At 44.4% G+C, this 15,129-nt stretch overlaps 1 protein-coding gene across 9 annotated transcripts in view; it reads right to left on the minus strand.

Moving 5' to 3' along the window:
* Nucleotides 1-15,129, minus strand: part of ACBD4 (acyl-CoA binding domain containing 4) — a 454,150-nt gene that overhangs the window by 258,737 nt on the left and 180,284 nt on the right. For all 9 annotated transcript variants that reach the window (XR_013594976.1, XR_013594975.1, XR_013594977.1 and 6 more), the window contains 2 exons: nucleotides 11,786-11,931; nucleotides 1,031-1,078 (listed from right to left, as the gene is read on the minus strand). Coding sequence is in view for 6 of the 9 variants with exons in the window: in XM_078645133.1 (XP_078501259.1) it covers nucleotides 1,031-1,078; nucleotides 11,786-11,931 (194 nt within the window). In the remaining 3 variants the exon portion in view is untranslated. The remainder of the gene's footprint in view (nucleotides 1-1,030; nucleotides 1,079-11,785; nucleotides 11,932-15,129) is intronic.

Raw genomic sequence — 15,129 nt, forward strand, 5'->3', positions numbered from 1 at the left:
GGAGCTCAGGCATACTGAGTGTGCATATTTGTTTAGTTAACACTTTCTGCTTCCCACAACAACAGTCTCGCTGGCTGTCTGCTAACTGCAGGAAATGGGATGATACTACAGGTTCAAATGTCTTGTTAATGACTGCTAGAGCAGACTGTGGCAAAGAAAAGGCACAAGAATTCTACTTTCACTTGGGGGTCACTTGTTCTTGTTAAAAGAGCATTGAGATGATTAGATAACCAATGAGCTGAGGAAATAGCAACTTTACTTATATCGCGATTACTTAAAAGACATTGAGCTGAGAATCAGGTCACTGCCTTCAAATACTTAGGGCCTGATCCTATGTTTGACGGTGTGGGAGCGGGGCAGCACGCCACCGACCCTTTCCACAATGCAGTAGCTCACCACCGACCACCTGCCAGATTACGATTTTTCTCATTGTCTGGCGTGCGGTCCTTAGGCGTTCCCACGCCTGTTAAAAAGGCACGACAATGGGAACTCCAAAGCAAGCTCCTGCACGCATGGACTGTGAAGTCCATGCCATGCAGGAACTGGGCATGCTTGCAGACAAGGAGCACACTATGTGTCCCCTGCATGCATCCCCATGGCCCTGAAGCACCAGGTTCCTCACCACCACAGTTTTCATGGCGGGCTCACCGCCATGAAAACTGTGGCGGGGAGGAAACTCATAATCTGCTTAGCGGTGCAGAAGCTGCACCACCAGCATATTATGGCCTCGGGCCATTGCACCACCGTCGAGGGATCACGGACCCCTGACTGGTGCCCCAGTATAATGGAGGTCCGACCGGCAAAACCAGAATACATTGGTCGTTCTGCCAGGACGCACCGCTGCGTTACCCCGGGTTTGCCAGTCCATGGACTGCCAAACTCGGAATCAGCCCCGTAATCTTTATGCTAGTTCCACAGTCTGCTTTTATGGGTGGTTTGATCATATTTTGGTACTGGTACAAATGTGCCTGCAGTGAGCCTCTGTTCCACCAAAGGAGTGCCCTCATTCATAAAGTAAAACTGTTCCTACCTTTGCTTTGGTATTCCGATGTGAAGGGCATTTTCCACCTTCCTGGATCTGAAACAGAAGAACATAATCATCTACATTAATATATTGTCTGTACGGAGTGAAAGTGTGGCAGTTCACAGGATGATATACCAAGTCCTCAAGTATGAGATGGCTTGCCTGCTATTTTAGACGAAATAAAATATAGGAACCATGTCTATGCAGTGACACTGATAAAGAGACACTTTATATTAGACAGATTCCCTCAGTAAGGTACAACTCGAGTCATAGATGCTGTGATTGGGTTGAGCATAAGATAACAGTCTACAATAAATGATTTGCATGGTATAAATGTAGTGCAGTGACACCGCAAATGAGTGAATCTCTGACACGAGAACGCAAGTAAAAATACTACAAGTGAGCACTCCAGTGAGATGAAATGAGATGTTATTATCTGTGAGGTGAGACTCAAGGTAAAAAGCTCTGAGAAGAATAAAAACACAAAGCATAGGTAAACAACATGGGCGGTGAGATGATCTGTGAGGTGGCAGCCAATTAATTACTGCAAGAGGTTACTTAAGGAAAGACTGTCTGAGATCAGGCTATTAGCAAATAATATGTCAAGATGAACACCATTGCTTCTACAATCTTCTTAGTTCAATTCAGGTTTATTCATAAATATATAACCTTCAGCTCTACATTACAGATCTCACTGAACTCCCTTAAAAGTTCATATTCCCCACATTCATCCTGCATAACTGCATCATTTAATTTCCCAGCTAGATTGAGGCATTCTTCAAACACTAGACTGCAACTTTACACATCTCCCGTATAAACACAAAAGAACGAAGAAAACATTAAATGAAAACCAATACATAAAGAATACCCATATCCCAGGCCCTTACATTTCCCTGGGCTTAACACTATACACACTTCACATACTCCATGTCTTTCCATCATTCAAGACTATCACGCTGTTTTTTACATCCACAACTCTGTGGCCAAGAATACTTATTCGTGCCCTTCCTCACCATGATCCGATCTCTCACTTCTAAATGTACTTGTTTCGCTCCCTTCCTTACATTGTGGTTTCATGAGCAGGCCTTTTGCAAATCAGCCATTTGTCTTTTCGCTTGCTCACTATCCACTACCACTTGCTTTTTTTGACAAAGCAAAATGAGGGACTCTTTTGTGACAAGCTTTCTCTTCCTTTTGAGGAAGATGAATGGCCATACTCCAGTAACTCAGTAAGGAGTCACTCCAACTCTGTGAGGATTCAGACCAAATAAGTCTGTTGAATTATCTTTTCCTAGTGCCAACTGGATGTGCTCCATTATGACTCGATTAACCCTCTCAACAAGGCAATTAGCCCATGGTCTGAACAGCGCTACCCTTCATGTTCAACCCCAACTTCTCTTAGAAATCACATCTTGCACTCAAAATAAACTGAACATCATTTTCAGATACCATTTTCAGAGGTATTCCATCCTCAAAGGACGCTTCCTTAAAAAATCTTTTGGAATTGGCAGTAGTTACCTGTTCCATAGTCTTCACCACGAACCACTTAGTATGATAATCTACAAAGGATAAGAATTAACCGATCTCTCACACCTAATCTTCTCACTGGTCCTAGGAAATCAATGGTAAACTTCTCCAATGGTTTATTAAATATCCCTACGTATTCGTTGGTGGCTCCCTGACCTTCATAGTGTTTTCCACTTCCTCATTCATTCTCTGCCACCAGCAAGACTATCTCGTCCTTTTGGTTAAATTTCTCCCAAGATGTCACTCATGAGCAATTTTAAGTACCTTTCTCCTAAGACTCATCCAGGGTACGGTCTGATTATGCCAAAACAATTTGTCCCAGACAAGACTCAATTTGTCCCTCACATGGAAGAACAATCGTATCCCTTTTTCCAAACGTCTACATTCTTTCACCCATCTCTCACTTTCTCATGCTTAATGTCCTCTCCCAATACTTCCCTCCACTTCGCCTCCTAGAGTGATGCACTACATTCAGTCTACTCCAACACGGCCTCTTCCTTCTCTGCCGGTAACCGGGATATTCAACGTTGTACTCTAAGACAGTTAATAACTATTTTTAGATACTTGGAGTCACACGCCCATCCAATACCCTACCACACTAAAATAAATGCAGCAATGCTTGTGATCTGTCCTCACAGTAAACGGTAAACTCCACAAGAAATACCTGAAATGTTGAATTCACCAGCAACATACAAGGGTTTCCCTTTCAAATACTGAATATGAGATCTCTATCCTTTGCAGCCTCCCTGCGCCCATTCCAATAATTCTTCCTAGGCCCTCAATTCTCTGCATAAGTATTGCACCTGTTCCTACACTACTGGCAAGAGCTGTTAAATAGGTATTTTCCCTTACATCAAAATGTGTCAGCATTGGCGCCTTCACAATGCACATCTTCAAACTGACAAACTTCTCCACACAGCATTCCGCTCAAAGGTAATGTTTTTCAACTAATAGGCTCTGCTACTTCAGCAAAGCTGCTGACAAATTTAGAACAATACTCTGCTAATCTCAAAAGAGACTTAAACTGTTCTTTATTCTGGGGACTTGCCACCTCTTCCACTGCCTTCACAATACTTTTCTTTGGTTTAATCTGTGATTTCATATCCCAAAATATTCCACTTTTTCCTGCCTCAACTGATATTTTTCTTACTTTATCATTATTATGTGTTTCTTTTTTCTTCCAGACAACCTCAATTAACATCTTACCATGTTCTTCTGGTGTTTCCCTACAAGTAGTAGGTCGTTTTGAAAACAGTACTTCCTTCATTCCTTCAAATACCTTTTCCATCATTTTCTGAAAAATGGTTTAAGTCGATGCTAGCCCAAAAGGTATCCTTCAATATTGGAATGTCCTTTGTGTCCTAACAAAGGATGCAAAAGCCCTGGATTCCTCATACAAGTTAATTTGGTGATGCACCAAGGACATGTTTAGAACAATGAGCACCTTTTCACCCCTCATAACACTTAACATTTCCAATATATTGTGCAGCAGTTGTCTGTCCAGCCTTATAATTTTGACTGATACAAACAAGTCAATACAGACCTAATCTTTGCCCCTTCCTTAGTGCCACAATTATCGGCACCAACAATTCTGATGATTTATTCCAACTTCTTTTGCAGTGGTTCCCTCATTAGATGTAGTATTGGTCTCACTTTGTGCACTACTAGCACTGTAACTCTACTCAGCAGTCCTAGTTTCTCGGAAAAAACTTCAGGAAACATGGCAACCAATTTCTCTTCCGAGACATCATTTACTCCTGAGCTAGTGCCATCACTTTTCTTCCACTGTCATTGCTGATTTATCAGCACTGAGGTTTAATACGATGTCCAAGTCTTTTTGATGTCTTCATCTCCCTTTCAATCCATTTTCTATCAGGCGCGGCTCCTTTGTTGGAGCGAAGGGGCGTTGCCCCACTTAAATCCCCCTCCCAAAGCCTCCGAGATGAAAAATAAAATGGAAATTTATTACCATTTTATTTTTTCTTTTGCCTTCCTGTACACAGCGGCAGGTCGGGGGAGGGGCCGCTGTTGAGCGATAGCAGTAGGGAGGAGGATGGGCCGGCTTTGCACTTTTCAAAGTGTGCATGTCCCTTTGGCCGGCTGGCTTGTGACAGCCAGCCAGACATGCGCAGTTTGAAACCTCTAACCCAGGTGTATTAAGACGGCTGGATTAGAGAAAGTACAGGTCTCCAGGGCGTAGTGGAGCACCGAGTGAGGTTGACCCTCCAATTAAGGCTCTGCTCTCACAGCATGAGAGCAGTGCCAGGATAGGTTAAGAGAGTTCCAGCATCCAGTTCATGTGGGCGTCGCGAAAGAAGAGCCCCAGAGCCGAGGACATTGTAAGGTAAATCTTTTTATATGACAAAAGCTCCCCCCTTCCCAGTAGATGCCAGCCGCCACTGGCATCAACAAAGAATATAAACTTCCAGTGTCTGCTAGTACTTTTACCTTCAAAACTCCTAATTTCACCACACAATGTTGTTTCTCAAGTTTGTCGGTGCTCCCTTTATTTTATACTCGGGGTCCATTACCCTCTGGATCATTCCACATTTTTCCGTCTCATATACTAAAAGTGCAATACTTTCACATCCACCTTCTACTTCTTCAACTCCATCTAAGTACCTCTATCGTTTTTTCTGCACACTTTAGTCATGTGGCCTCTCTTGCTACAAGTTCTTCATATTATATCACAAGCTGCACATACTGCACGTAATCCTAGATACCCAGGTGCCCCACAATGATAAAATGTTATTATTCTTTGAAAAATTTCTTATATGTGTTGAGCTTCTACTGTTTTGCACTATTTTACAACTATTCTTTCTTCTCTTTCCACCATAAACTTGCCATTTCTACTCCCTTTGAAAAGTAAATTTTCTATAATTATAATTTATAATTCCTATTTTGTAAAGCACAAACATATCACCCCTTCGGGGAGATTAAATGACATGCAGCCAGATTCATGAAGCCAAAATCGTCTCGCAAAGGGCCAGATTCTGTGAATCTGGCCCTTTGCAAGCGCTTTTTTTGCATTTGGGATTTATCATCCCAAATGCAAAAATCGCAAATTTTGAAATCGCTAAATTGCGAAGAATTGCATTTAAGGAATCTCTATTTGAGATTCCTTAAATGCAATTCATGAACCATTTTAGAATTGCGAATTCGCAATCTGGGGCCGCTATTTACCGCGAAGTCTGACTTCGTGGTAAATAGCAAAAACTTAGAAAAAAAGCACTTTAGTGCATTTTTCTAAGTTGGATGTTACACACACACATGTCCTTTGGACGTGTGTGCGCAACACCAGTGTAAATCACCATTTCAGGGGTGCTACAGGGTGTCCTTTGGACACCCTGGCACCCTTGAAATCGCTTCCTTATTTGCGATTCGCTAATTCCTAATCGCAAATAAGGCATGACTCCCCATTCATTCCTATGGGCTGGCCCATAGGAATGAATGGGGAGTCATGCCTTATTTGCGATTAGCAATTAGCGAATCGCAAATAAGGAAGCAGTAGAAATCGCTATGAATTTTGCGATTTCTACATGCATCCCGTTTTTGCGAGTCTTTAATAGCGATTCCTTAATAATCGCTATTAAGGACTCGCAAAAGAGGAGCATGATGAATCTGGGGGCGACTGCCCAGAGTCACATGATGCTGAGCTGAGTTGACTGGTGCAGGTGATCGAACCATGAGCCTACGCTCCAGAGTCAGCCGCCCTAGCCGCTGCTTCCCACCTGTCCGTCTCTTAAGCCATACAACTGTATGTTCTAACTCCCCTTGCTATTTGACTTGAATTCCGTCCTCTAAATTAAGATTCTCTTATGTTCTCATATTTATCTTCTTGTTACTCATGCATTGTACGATCTAATCTCTAATTAAAGACACCCATAATTCTCTATAATCACACGATCAGGCCAGACTGGCCGCAGCGGACCCCGGGTGTTTTCCCGGTGAGCCGGAACGATGGGGGCTGGTTTTGTTACTAGGGGACGTTTTGCAATGTCGGCCCCCTGGTAACAAAAGCGATTGCGGTACTTCTCACTAGCACTAAGCCCAACCCCCATTCCTAGTGAAAGGCTTGGAAAGTCTTTGTAAGTTCTTCTGTCTTCCATGCCCAAATGATGCGAAAGAATTACTTGCGTCCCTGTTGGATCATTTTTATCGCCCCCAATGGTTAACATGTATGTTAGGAATAGCTCCTTCCACTGCTTGGAGGAAACTGATGGTTCTTTCGGGGTCACAAGGGAAGTAGGTGGTTGTGCTATTTCCTGTTCTGCCATACGTATGATTTAATGTCTAAATTAACAACCCAAAATAACTAATATAACATACTAAAATAATTTTCCAAGAAAATAATCTACAATAACTGACAACCGCAATAATATAAAAAAAATGACTTTCACACTTTTGGAGTTCGTGACTGCTGGAAATTCTTTTTTTTTTTCTTTCAAAGTTTTCCTCTGGATGTAGTTTCAGGGTAACCCAGCAAGAAACTAAGGGCCAGATGTAGGAGCCTAAATACCGGTCGGTAACGGCCGATTTCGTCCGTTACCGACCGGTATTTAAGAATTGGCATGTAAGGGCCCTATTTTACCGATTCGGTAAAATTACCGAATCGGTAAATTTGCCGAATCGGTAAAATACCGATTCGGTATTGCCCATTGATTCCTATGGGCTTCAAGGCCCATAGGAATCAATGGGCAATACCGAATCGGTATTTACCGATTCGGCAAATACCGATTTTTACAGATTCGGTAATTCAATTACCGAATCTTCCTACATATCCCTCCTTCATATTTACCAATTCATAAATACCGAATCGGTAAAATTCGGTATTTATGAATCGGTAAATACGATTTTCCTACATCTGGCCCTAAGTCTCAAAACACGTCTCATGTTTCTGTTTATTACCAGCACTTAATCTTGCATAATTTTCGGTTTGTGTCTTGCAATGGTTTCTATTATTTCTGATTGCATTGCCACATTCTGAAACATGTTTGCTTAAACGTTTTCCTTCAGCATACTGGCTCTCACTAGTTCTTTATTAATTGATATGCCACTCAGCCTCAGAAGTCGGATGTCTTTTGCCAGTGCACTGCTCCTTTTTTAGGGCTCGGGTCTACGTCACACTGCGTAGCAGTGTAGGCGGAGCCTAAGAGTCCTTGTGTGAGGGTCTCCGAAAAGCTACCTAACAGATTCCTGGCTGCTCGTGATTTTTCGTCTTTGTTTTTGCCAGCTGCATTTCAATTGGGCTTCGCATGCGTGTCTTTTTAGAAGAGAGCACGCAATAGGCCATAGGCGGTAGAGTAGCTCCGCCTATTGCATATTGCGTGCGGTCACACGCACCAGAATGCCATAATTCTTCAATTACCAGCTGTCAGGGCCCGCGGTAATTGAAGACAGATGCTGGGCGCGCGTGCATCAGTCTCGAGTTTCTTTTTTTCTCTGCTGTGTGTGTGCGCGTGCCGCCTTCCGGCCAAAGCTTGACTTCAGTCTGACATTTCCTTGAACGTGCAATGTAAACATTTTAAAGGACCGGGTTTTTCACCGACCCTGCTTTCTTCCGTTCTGGTACATGAGTGGGAGTGTAGAAGGGACAGTGGCATGACGTCACATGTTAGTACCTGCTTCTAATTTGTTCGATGGCATTGTGTGGAAGCCATGCACATTCGCGGGGTTTGTTATCCGTTCTTTCGGGGCGGCAGTAACGGAAGTGGGCCCTCTGTAGAGCTGCATTTCCACGTGCAAGCAGTGAAGAGGGCACCGAGCTTCACGTTACGGTGTGTGCTGGCTGACAGGAAGCTTTTGTTCTTCCCCGGTCTCTAAGAGACAGTGCTGCGTAATGCTCAGGAAATCCTCGGCGTGCAGACACTGCAATAGATGCAGCATTATCGCAAAGACCCGCTTCATTGGTCGAGCCCTGACCCCTCCCTGCGATGGCGCACTGTAATCTCACCCTGAGGCCTTCTAGGCAGCCTCTAGCTTCTCAGCAATATTTTAATTGTCTGTTTCTTTTAATGTTTGCAGCCGACACACACACACCTCTTTGACAGTGGGAGTAGCTCGAGCTCGTTTTGGGGCCCTCCTTTCCTCTGGGTTCTTCCTCATCCGTTTTCTACTTTTTCTGTCCTTTTGGAGTCTCTCCAAAAGTGAACTAGTATCTGTTTCCGATCACGAGCTGTATGTACATCAACAGGCATGTGTTAACCTAATTGGCTCATCCCACAGATGGCCCTGCTAACAACGGCACTGCTGTGCAATGTAAACTACACAGCATAGTGCACATTTGTAAGTCCGCACATACCATTCGGTCTTTTAGAAGAATTGAATGTTATTTACACTTTCATCTATTGCAGTACAATGATGCTGCTCCTGTAATGCATGTTCAAATTTTGGGTTTCGTGAGCTTGTTTTTGCACTGACTGCGTGAGATGTGTACTCTTTGCTAGAGTTCAGTCAGGGTACACCGCCAGATAGGTGTCTGTTTTGCAGCAGTCGTGTAACACAGCATCTAGTTTCCTCTGCACACTTGTGAGAGTGAGTGCAGAGTGAGAGTGAGTGCAGAGTGTGAGTGAGTGCAGAGTGAGTGCAGAATGAGTGCAGAGAGTGAGTGCAGAGTGAGAGTGCAGAGTGAGTGCAGAGTGAATGCAGAGTGAGTGCAGAGTGTGAGTGAGTGCAGAGTGAGTGCAGAGTGAGTGCAGAGTGAGTGCAGAATAAGTGCAGAGTGTGAATGAGTGAAGAATGAGTGTAGAATGAGAGTGAGTGCAGAATAACTGCAGAGTGAGTGCAGACTGAGTGCAGAATGATTGCAGAGTAAGAGTGAGTGCGCAGGAAAAGACCACACACAAGACCACACACATAAAACCACATACATAAAACCAGACACATAAGACCACACACATAAGACCACACACACACACCACTCTCACCACCACACACACCACCACACACTCACCACCACACACTCACCACCACACATGCAACCCCACACACACCACCAGCCGTCACTGCACACTTTCACCGGGCACAAACACCACCAGCCGTCAGTGCACGCTTTCACCAGGTACAAACACCATCAGCTGTCAGTGCAGGCTTCCACCAGGCACACAACACCAGACATCAGTTCGCGCTTTCACCAGGCACACACACCTCCAGCCGTCTGTGCACGCTTTTACCAGGCACACACACCACCAGCCATCAGTGCACGCTTCCACCAAGCACACACATCTCCAGCCGGCGGTGCACGCTTCCACCAAGCACACACCACCAGCCATCAGTGCACAATTTCTACAGGCACACACACCACCAGCCATCAGTGCACACATCAATTGTTAACGCACCCACAATTAACTATTGTAGCAATCGCAGTATGGTGCACTTTACTTTTAAACATATTCATCTAATGTGCAGCATACCACCATTTATACAATTCCAATACAATCCACATATTTCTACTACACACCACATGCATACACTCTATAACACATGCATAAACGTCATTGCCATTTACAATGCCATTACCTCTCTAACTCAAATAAATCCGAGACCTATTGCATTTCTAATGCTTGTTTATCCAGCATACTGGCTCGCTTTTGTTGACGGAAGCATCAGCCTTCGGCGTGCTGACTCGCAACTGCTGACTGAACAATCTGTGGAGCGCATGCGCCTACTAGTGGTCCTACGTGTCGCTCAAAAGAGAATGTTTCCTTCAGGGCTGCCTCTTGTTTAGTGATTGAAAATTCTGTGCAGCACACACACCCTCTAGCTGTCCTGCGGATCCTCGCGCAGTGTTGTTTTCATTAAGCATATGTCAGCACTGGTGGCCCTTTGCCAGGTGCTTGTATCTCGCGCAGCTTGTTATTATTTGATTCATGATATAAATTGTTAACCGCTAGCTTTAAGTGAATCCCTTATATTGGAAGAAGAGCATCATGATGAAAATATTTTATTTCGGTAGCAATCATCTTTGTTTCTAAAGCTTCTTTAGTTCTGAGTGTTTCTTCAAGTGCACTTGCCTACTTATTTTCTTATCATTCCAATGGTGAAGGTCAGGGTCATTTCTGAGTTCAAATTCACCACCAAAAATAAGTTGAAATGAACACCAATGCTTTAAGAATATTCAATTCCAGTATATTCACGAATATATGGCGTTAGCGCTACTTTGTAGTTCTAAAATGAACTCCCTCAGAATCTCTCACTCCCTACATTCTTTGTGCATAACTGCATCACTAAATTCCCCAAATATATCATGGCATTCTAAAAACACCAGACTGCAAATTCACAGCATTCTGTCAAGGAAAAGGCAGATACAAATGTTCTGTGATGCAGCAATTTGTATTTCTTTAGCCAGATGATGAGGATATAGGGTAGCCAATATACAAGAAGCTACCAGCTTTCAATTTGAAATCAACCAATGAGGCCACAGACCTATCTTTTGGAATGATAAATGAGGGCACTCCTCTGTGCTCAGAAATACGTAATGGTGTATTGCATTTCATTGTTATCAGTAAAAACACCTGCACCGTTGAACACTTAGGTTTAAAAAGATTTTATCTTAGAGTTCATTAGACAATGAAAAAAGGAGGTTGACTGTGACATGAAGGTACTTCTGGATAAAGTATACACGGGGTAAAACAACTGTTAATAAAGGCGGATGAGGTTTAGAAGAAAATAGATGTAATCGCTAATAATGCTGCAATGAAGGCTGATTTGTGAAGTATACCATAAATGAAGAAGACAAGCTCAGAGGTTAAAAAACACATTTTAATCTCTTTCCTGCCAGAGACGACCTACAGACCAACCCAACACTAGGGGCCATACTTACATGTGTGATAGTACCAATCCATCATCCGCTAAATTAGGACCTAAGTCTGACATGGAATCCTTAGTTTCAGAGCCAAAAACAAATCCAGGGGCCTTGTAACAATGTCAGACTGTCCACATACATCTGCTACAAAAGATAATTCAAGTCATTTATGACAACAGTTTTGGTTCACTGGGACTTTTCAATATAAATGTTGGAAATCTAGTTAAAGCTCGATCTCGTAAGTCATAAATGCTTATTTAGAGGTCTGCCGTTTGTGGGCAGGGAGGCATGTTCTGTGGCATTGCTGTACATAAAATAGTCTGGGACATAAAACTGGAAACAACACTCTCTCTGCTGAAACGTGGCTGTGGTAGGTGCCCATTGAATCTATATATATATTGTACATCAGTCAATATTATGGAGTGCTGTACCTTTGTTGCAACCAATGCTTCCAGGTGGCTGAGCCTAAGTTGAAGGATTTGCATGTCTTCCTGCAGTCTGCAGACGGCAGAAGTCACATGAACATTCATCTCTGTGTGTACTTTTGCTCTCTCGCTTTCCCTCCCACACTGTATCTCTGCAATGAGGAAAAAGCATCAATCTTTAAGTTAGTGGAACACAATAATGAGATACATCACAAAACAACATGAATGAGGAAGCATGGAGAAATAAGGCACAATGACAAGTCTGTCCTATGTCTATGTTTTCTCTACATGTACAATCCATATTGGCTATTAAAACAAAAAGTATAAAACCATACAAAGATGCGAAGGCCACAAGTAAATACTTACCAGTAACAGAGGTAGGTGTCAGAACTATAACACAACAAAGATCTGTGAGGTACTTTCTCTCCTGCAAAAGCCATTCGTCGTTTTTGACTTGTACAACTTTCCTAGATGAGGAATGCACTAAAGTCAACTCCACTATATGGCACGGCACTCCACGACACTCCTCCACTTGACGAAACTCCACTATATGACACTCTACTTCACCCTACTCTATTGTTTGACTATCCAAGCCACTGTACAACTCGCTGCTACAGTCTACAATACTTGACTCCAGTATGTGAGACACCATGCTACAACACTATGTAACACATTACAACACTGTACAATACCTACTACATTCTACTCTACTTCACTCGATTCCAATCTACAATAATTCAGTCTCTGACAATAGACTTTACATCACTCTTCTCCACTGTACTGTACGACACTCCGCATAACAACTCTCCACTTTCGACACTGAGCTCTATAATTTGAAACACCATTTTATTAAAAATGTTTTAAAAAACATTAAAATTCATACATTAAAATTCATTGAAAAAAGTAAAAGCCTTGTTGTAGTTAGGACACCAAACTAAGTTTAAGCTACACAAACTTTTACATTTTTCTTGTTATAACTTTAATTTATAATTTATTATAAGTTGTGGACCTCGTTACACACTCTTTTGAGCTCGCTAACCAGACAACACTTAACTGTAATTCGGCACTCTACCATGTACTGTGTTCTCATAAATAAGGATACTCCACTGTACAAGACTCTCTGCCACTCTACTGCACAACACTACATTAAAAAAACTGAACTATAACAAGCTCTACTCCACTGAACTTCACTCTATCCCACTAAACTCTGCAACACTCTGCTACACTCGATGTCACTCCACGACACTCTACTCGATGACACTCCACTCCACCACACTCCATTTCATGACACTCAAGTCGACTCCACTGTACAACACAGCTCTACTCTCTGGCATGCCACTATGTTTTACAATTTGAAAAACAAAGGGAGTTAGGCAGGGCCGTTTGAACTATAATCACTAGGAGAATAGCCTACACCTCAAAAAACCTTTGAAAAGTACGCAATCTATTTCTGCTTAAAGACAAACACATTTCTTCTGTTCATCCCGGTATTTTAATTTATACCTTTTGACTTATGACCCTAATTTATGAATTTCATACATTAATACATAAAGAAAAAAACATCATTTCATGGCTACATCACAACACATATAAATAAACATTTTAAGGCAATTACCAGAGCGATAAATCGTGCTCATACAACCAACAATTGTGAACAAATATTGTCAATTGTCAGCAGGGCCCTGATGTCATCGGTGGCGGCGATGAGGTCCGTTTCAGTACTGTAGTTACTGCGGAACAATCAATCAATCAATCAATCACGACATTTTTAGAGCGCACTACTCACCCGTAGGGTCTCAAGGCGCTGGGGGGGGGGGGGGGGGTGCCGTTACTGCTCGAACAGCCAGGTCTTGAGCTTCTTCCTGAAGGCGAGGTGGTCTTGGGTCAGGCGCAGGTCAGTCGGGAGGGAGTTCCAGGTCTTGGCGGCCAGGTGGGAGAAGGACCTTCCTCCTGTTGTCGCTCTTCGGATGCGGGGGACGGCGGCGAGGGCGAGGCTGGTTGATCTGAGGTGGCGCTTGGGAGCGTAGAAGTTGATTCGGTTGTTGAGGTAGCTCGGGCCTTGGTCGTGTAGGGCTTTGTGTGCGTGGGTGAGGAGACGGAATGTGATTCTTTTCTTGACGGGGAGCCAGTGCAGGTCTCTCAGATGTCCGGAGATGTGGCTGTTTCGTGGGAGGTCAAGGATGAGTCTGGCTGAGGCGTTCTGGACCCGCTGGAGTCTCTTCTGGAGCTTGGCGGTGGTTCCGGCGTAGAGAGCGTTGCCGTAGTCCAGTCGGCTGGTGACGAGGGCCTGGGTGACGGTCTTCCTGGTCTCGGTGGGGATCCACCAGAAGATCTTCCGTAGCATGCGTAGGATGTTGAAGCATGATGAGGAGACGGCGTTGACTTGTCTGGTCATGGAGAGGGAGGAGTCCAGGATGAAGCCCAGGTTACGTGCGTGGTCAGTCGGTTTGGGTGCGGTGCCCAGGGCAGGGGGCCACCAGGAGTCGTCCCAGGTGGAGGGCGAGGAGCCCAGGATGAGGACCTCCGTCTTGTCCGAGTTCAGTTTCAGGCGGCTGGTCGTCATCCACTCGGCTACGTCTCTCATCCCTTCGTGCAGGTTGGTTCTGGCGGCGGCGGGGTTGTTGGTCAGGGAGAGGATCAGCTGGGTGTCGTCGGCGTAGGAGATTATGCTGAGGTTGTGTTTGCGTGCGATGGCCGCGAGGGGGCTCATGTAGACGTTGAAGAGGGTGGGACTCAGCGAGGATCCTTGGGGGACGCCGCAGATGACTTCGGTGGCCTCTGACTTGTACGGTGGTAGGCGGACTCTCTGTGTTCTTCCGTCGAGGAAGGAGGTGATCCATTCCAGTGCCTTCTCCTGGATTCCGATGTTGCCGAGGCGCTGTACTAGGGTGCGGTGGCAGACAGTGTCGAACGCCGCGGAGAGGTCAAGGAGGATGAGGGCCGCTGTTTCTCCGTTGTCCATCAGGGTTCGGATGTCGTCATCGGAACCCATCGGAACACAGACTAGGACGGGTCCAGGATCTTGTTCTCTTCGAGGTAGCAGGTCAGCTGTTTGTTGACAGTTTTCTCGATGACCTTCGCTGGGAAAGGGAGCAGGGAGATGGGCCGGAAGTTCTTTTGGTCCTTCGGGACTGCCTTGGGTATCTTGATCAAGGAGTTGATCTTGCGGTGCCTCCTGCTCTCCGGGAAGGTTGCGGTCTCGAAGGAGATGTTTATGGCATTGCAGAGTTGGTGTGTGATGGCGGTGCTGGCTTTGTTGAAGATGTGGTGTGGGCACGGGTCTGACGGGGAGCCGGAGTGGATGGTGTTCATGATTTTGATGGTGTCGTCATCGTTGATGTTAGTCCAGG

The sequence above is a fragment of the Lissotriton helveticus genome, chromosome 5_1 (assembly GCF_964261635.1).
Source record: "Lissotriton helveticus chromosome 5_1, aLisHel1.1, whole genome shotgun sequence".
Lineage (NCBI taxonomy): Eukaryota > Metazoa > Chordata > Amphibia > Caudata > Salamandridae > Lissotriton > Lissotriton helveticus.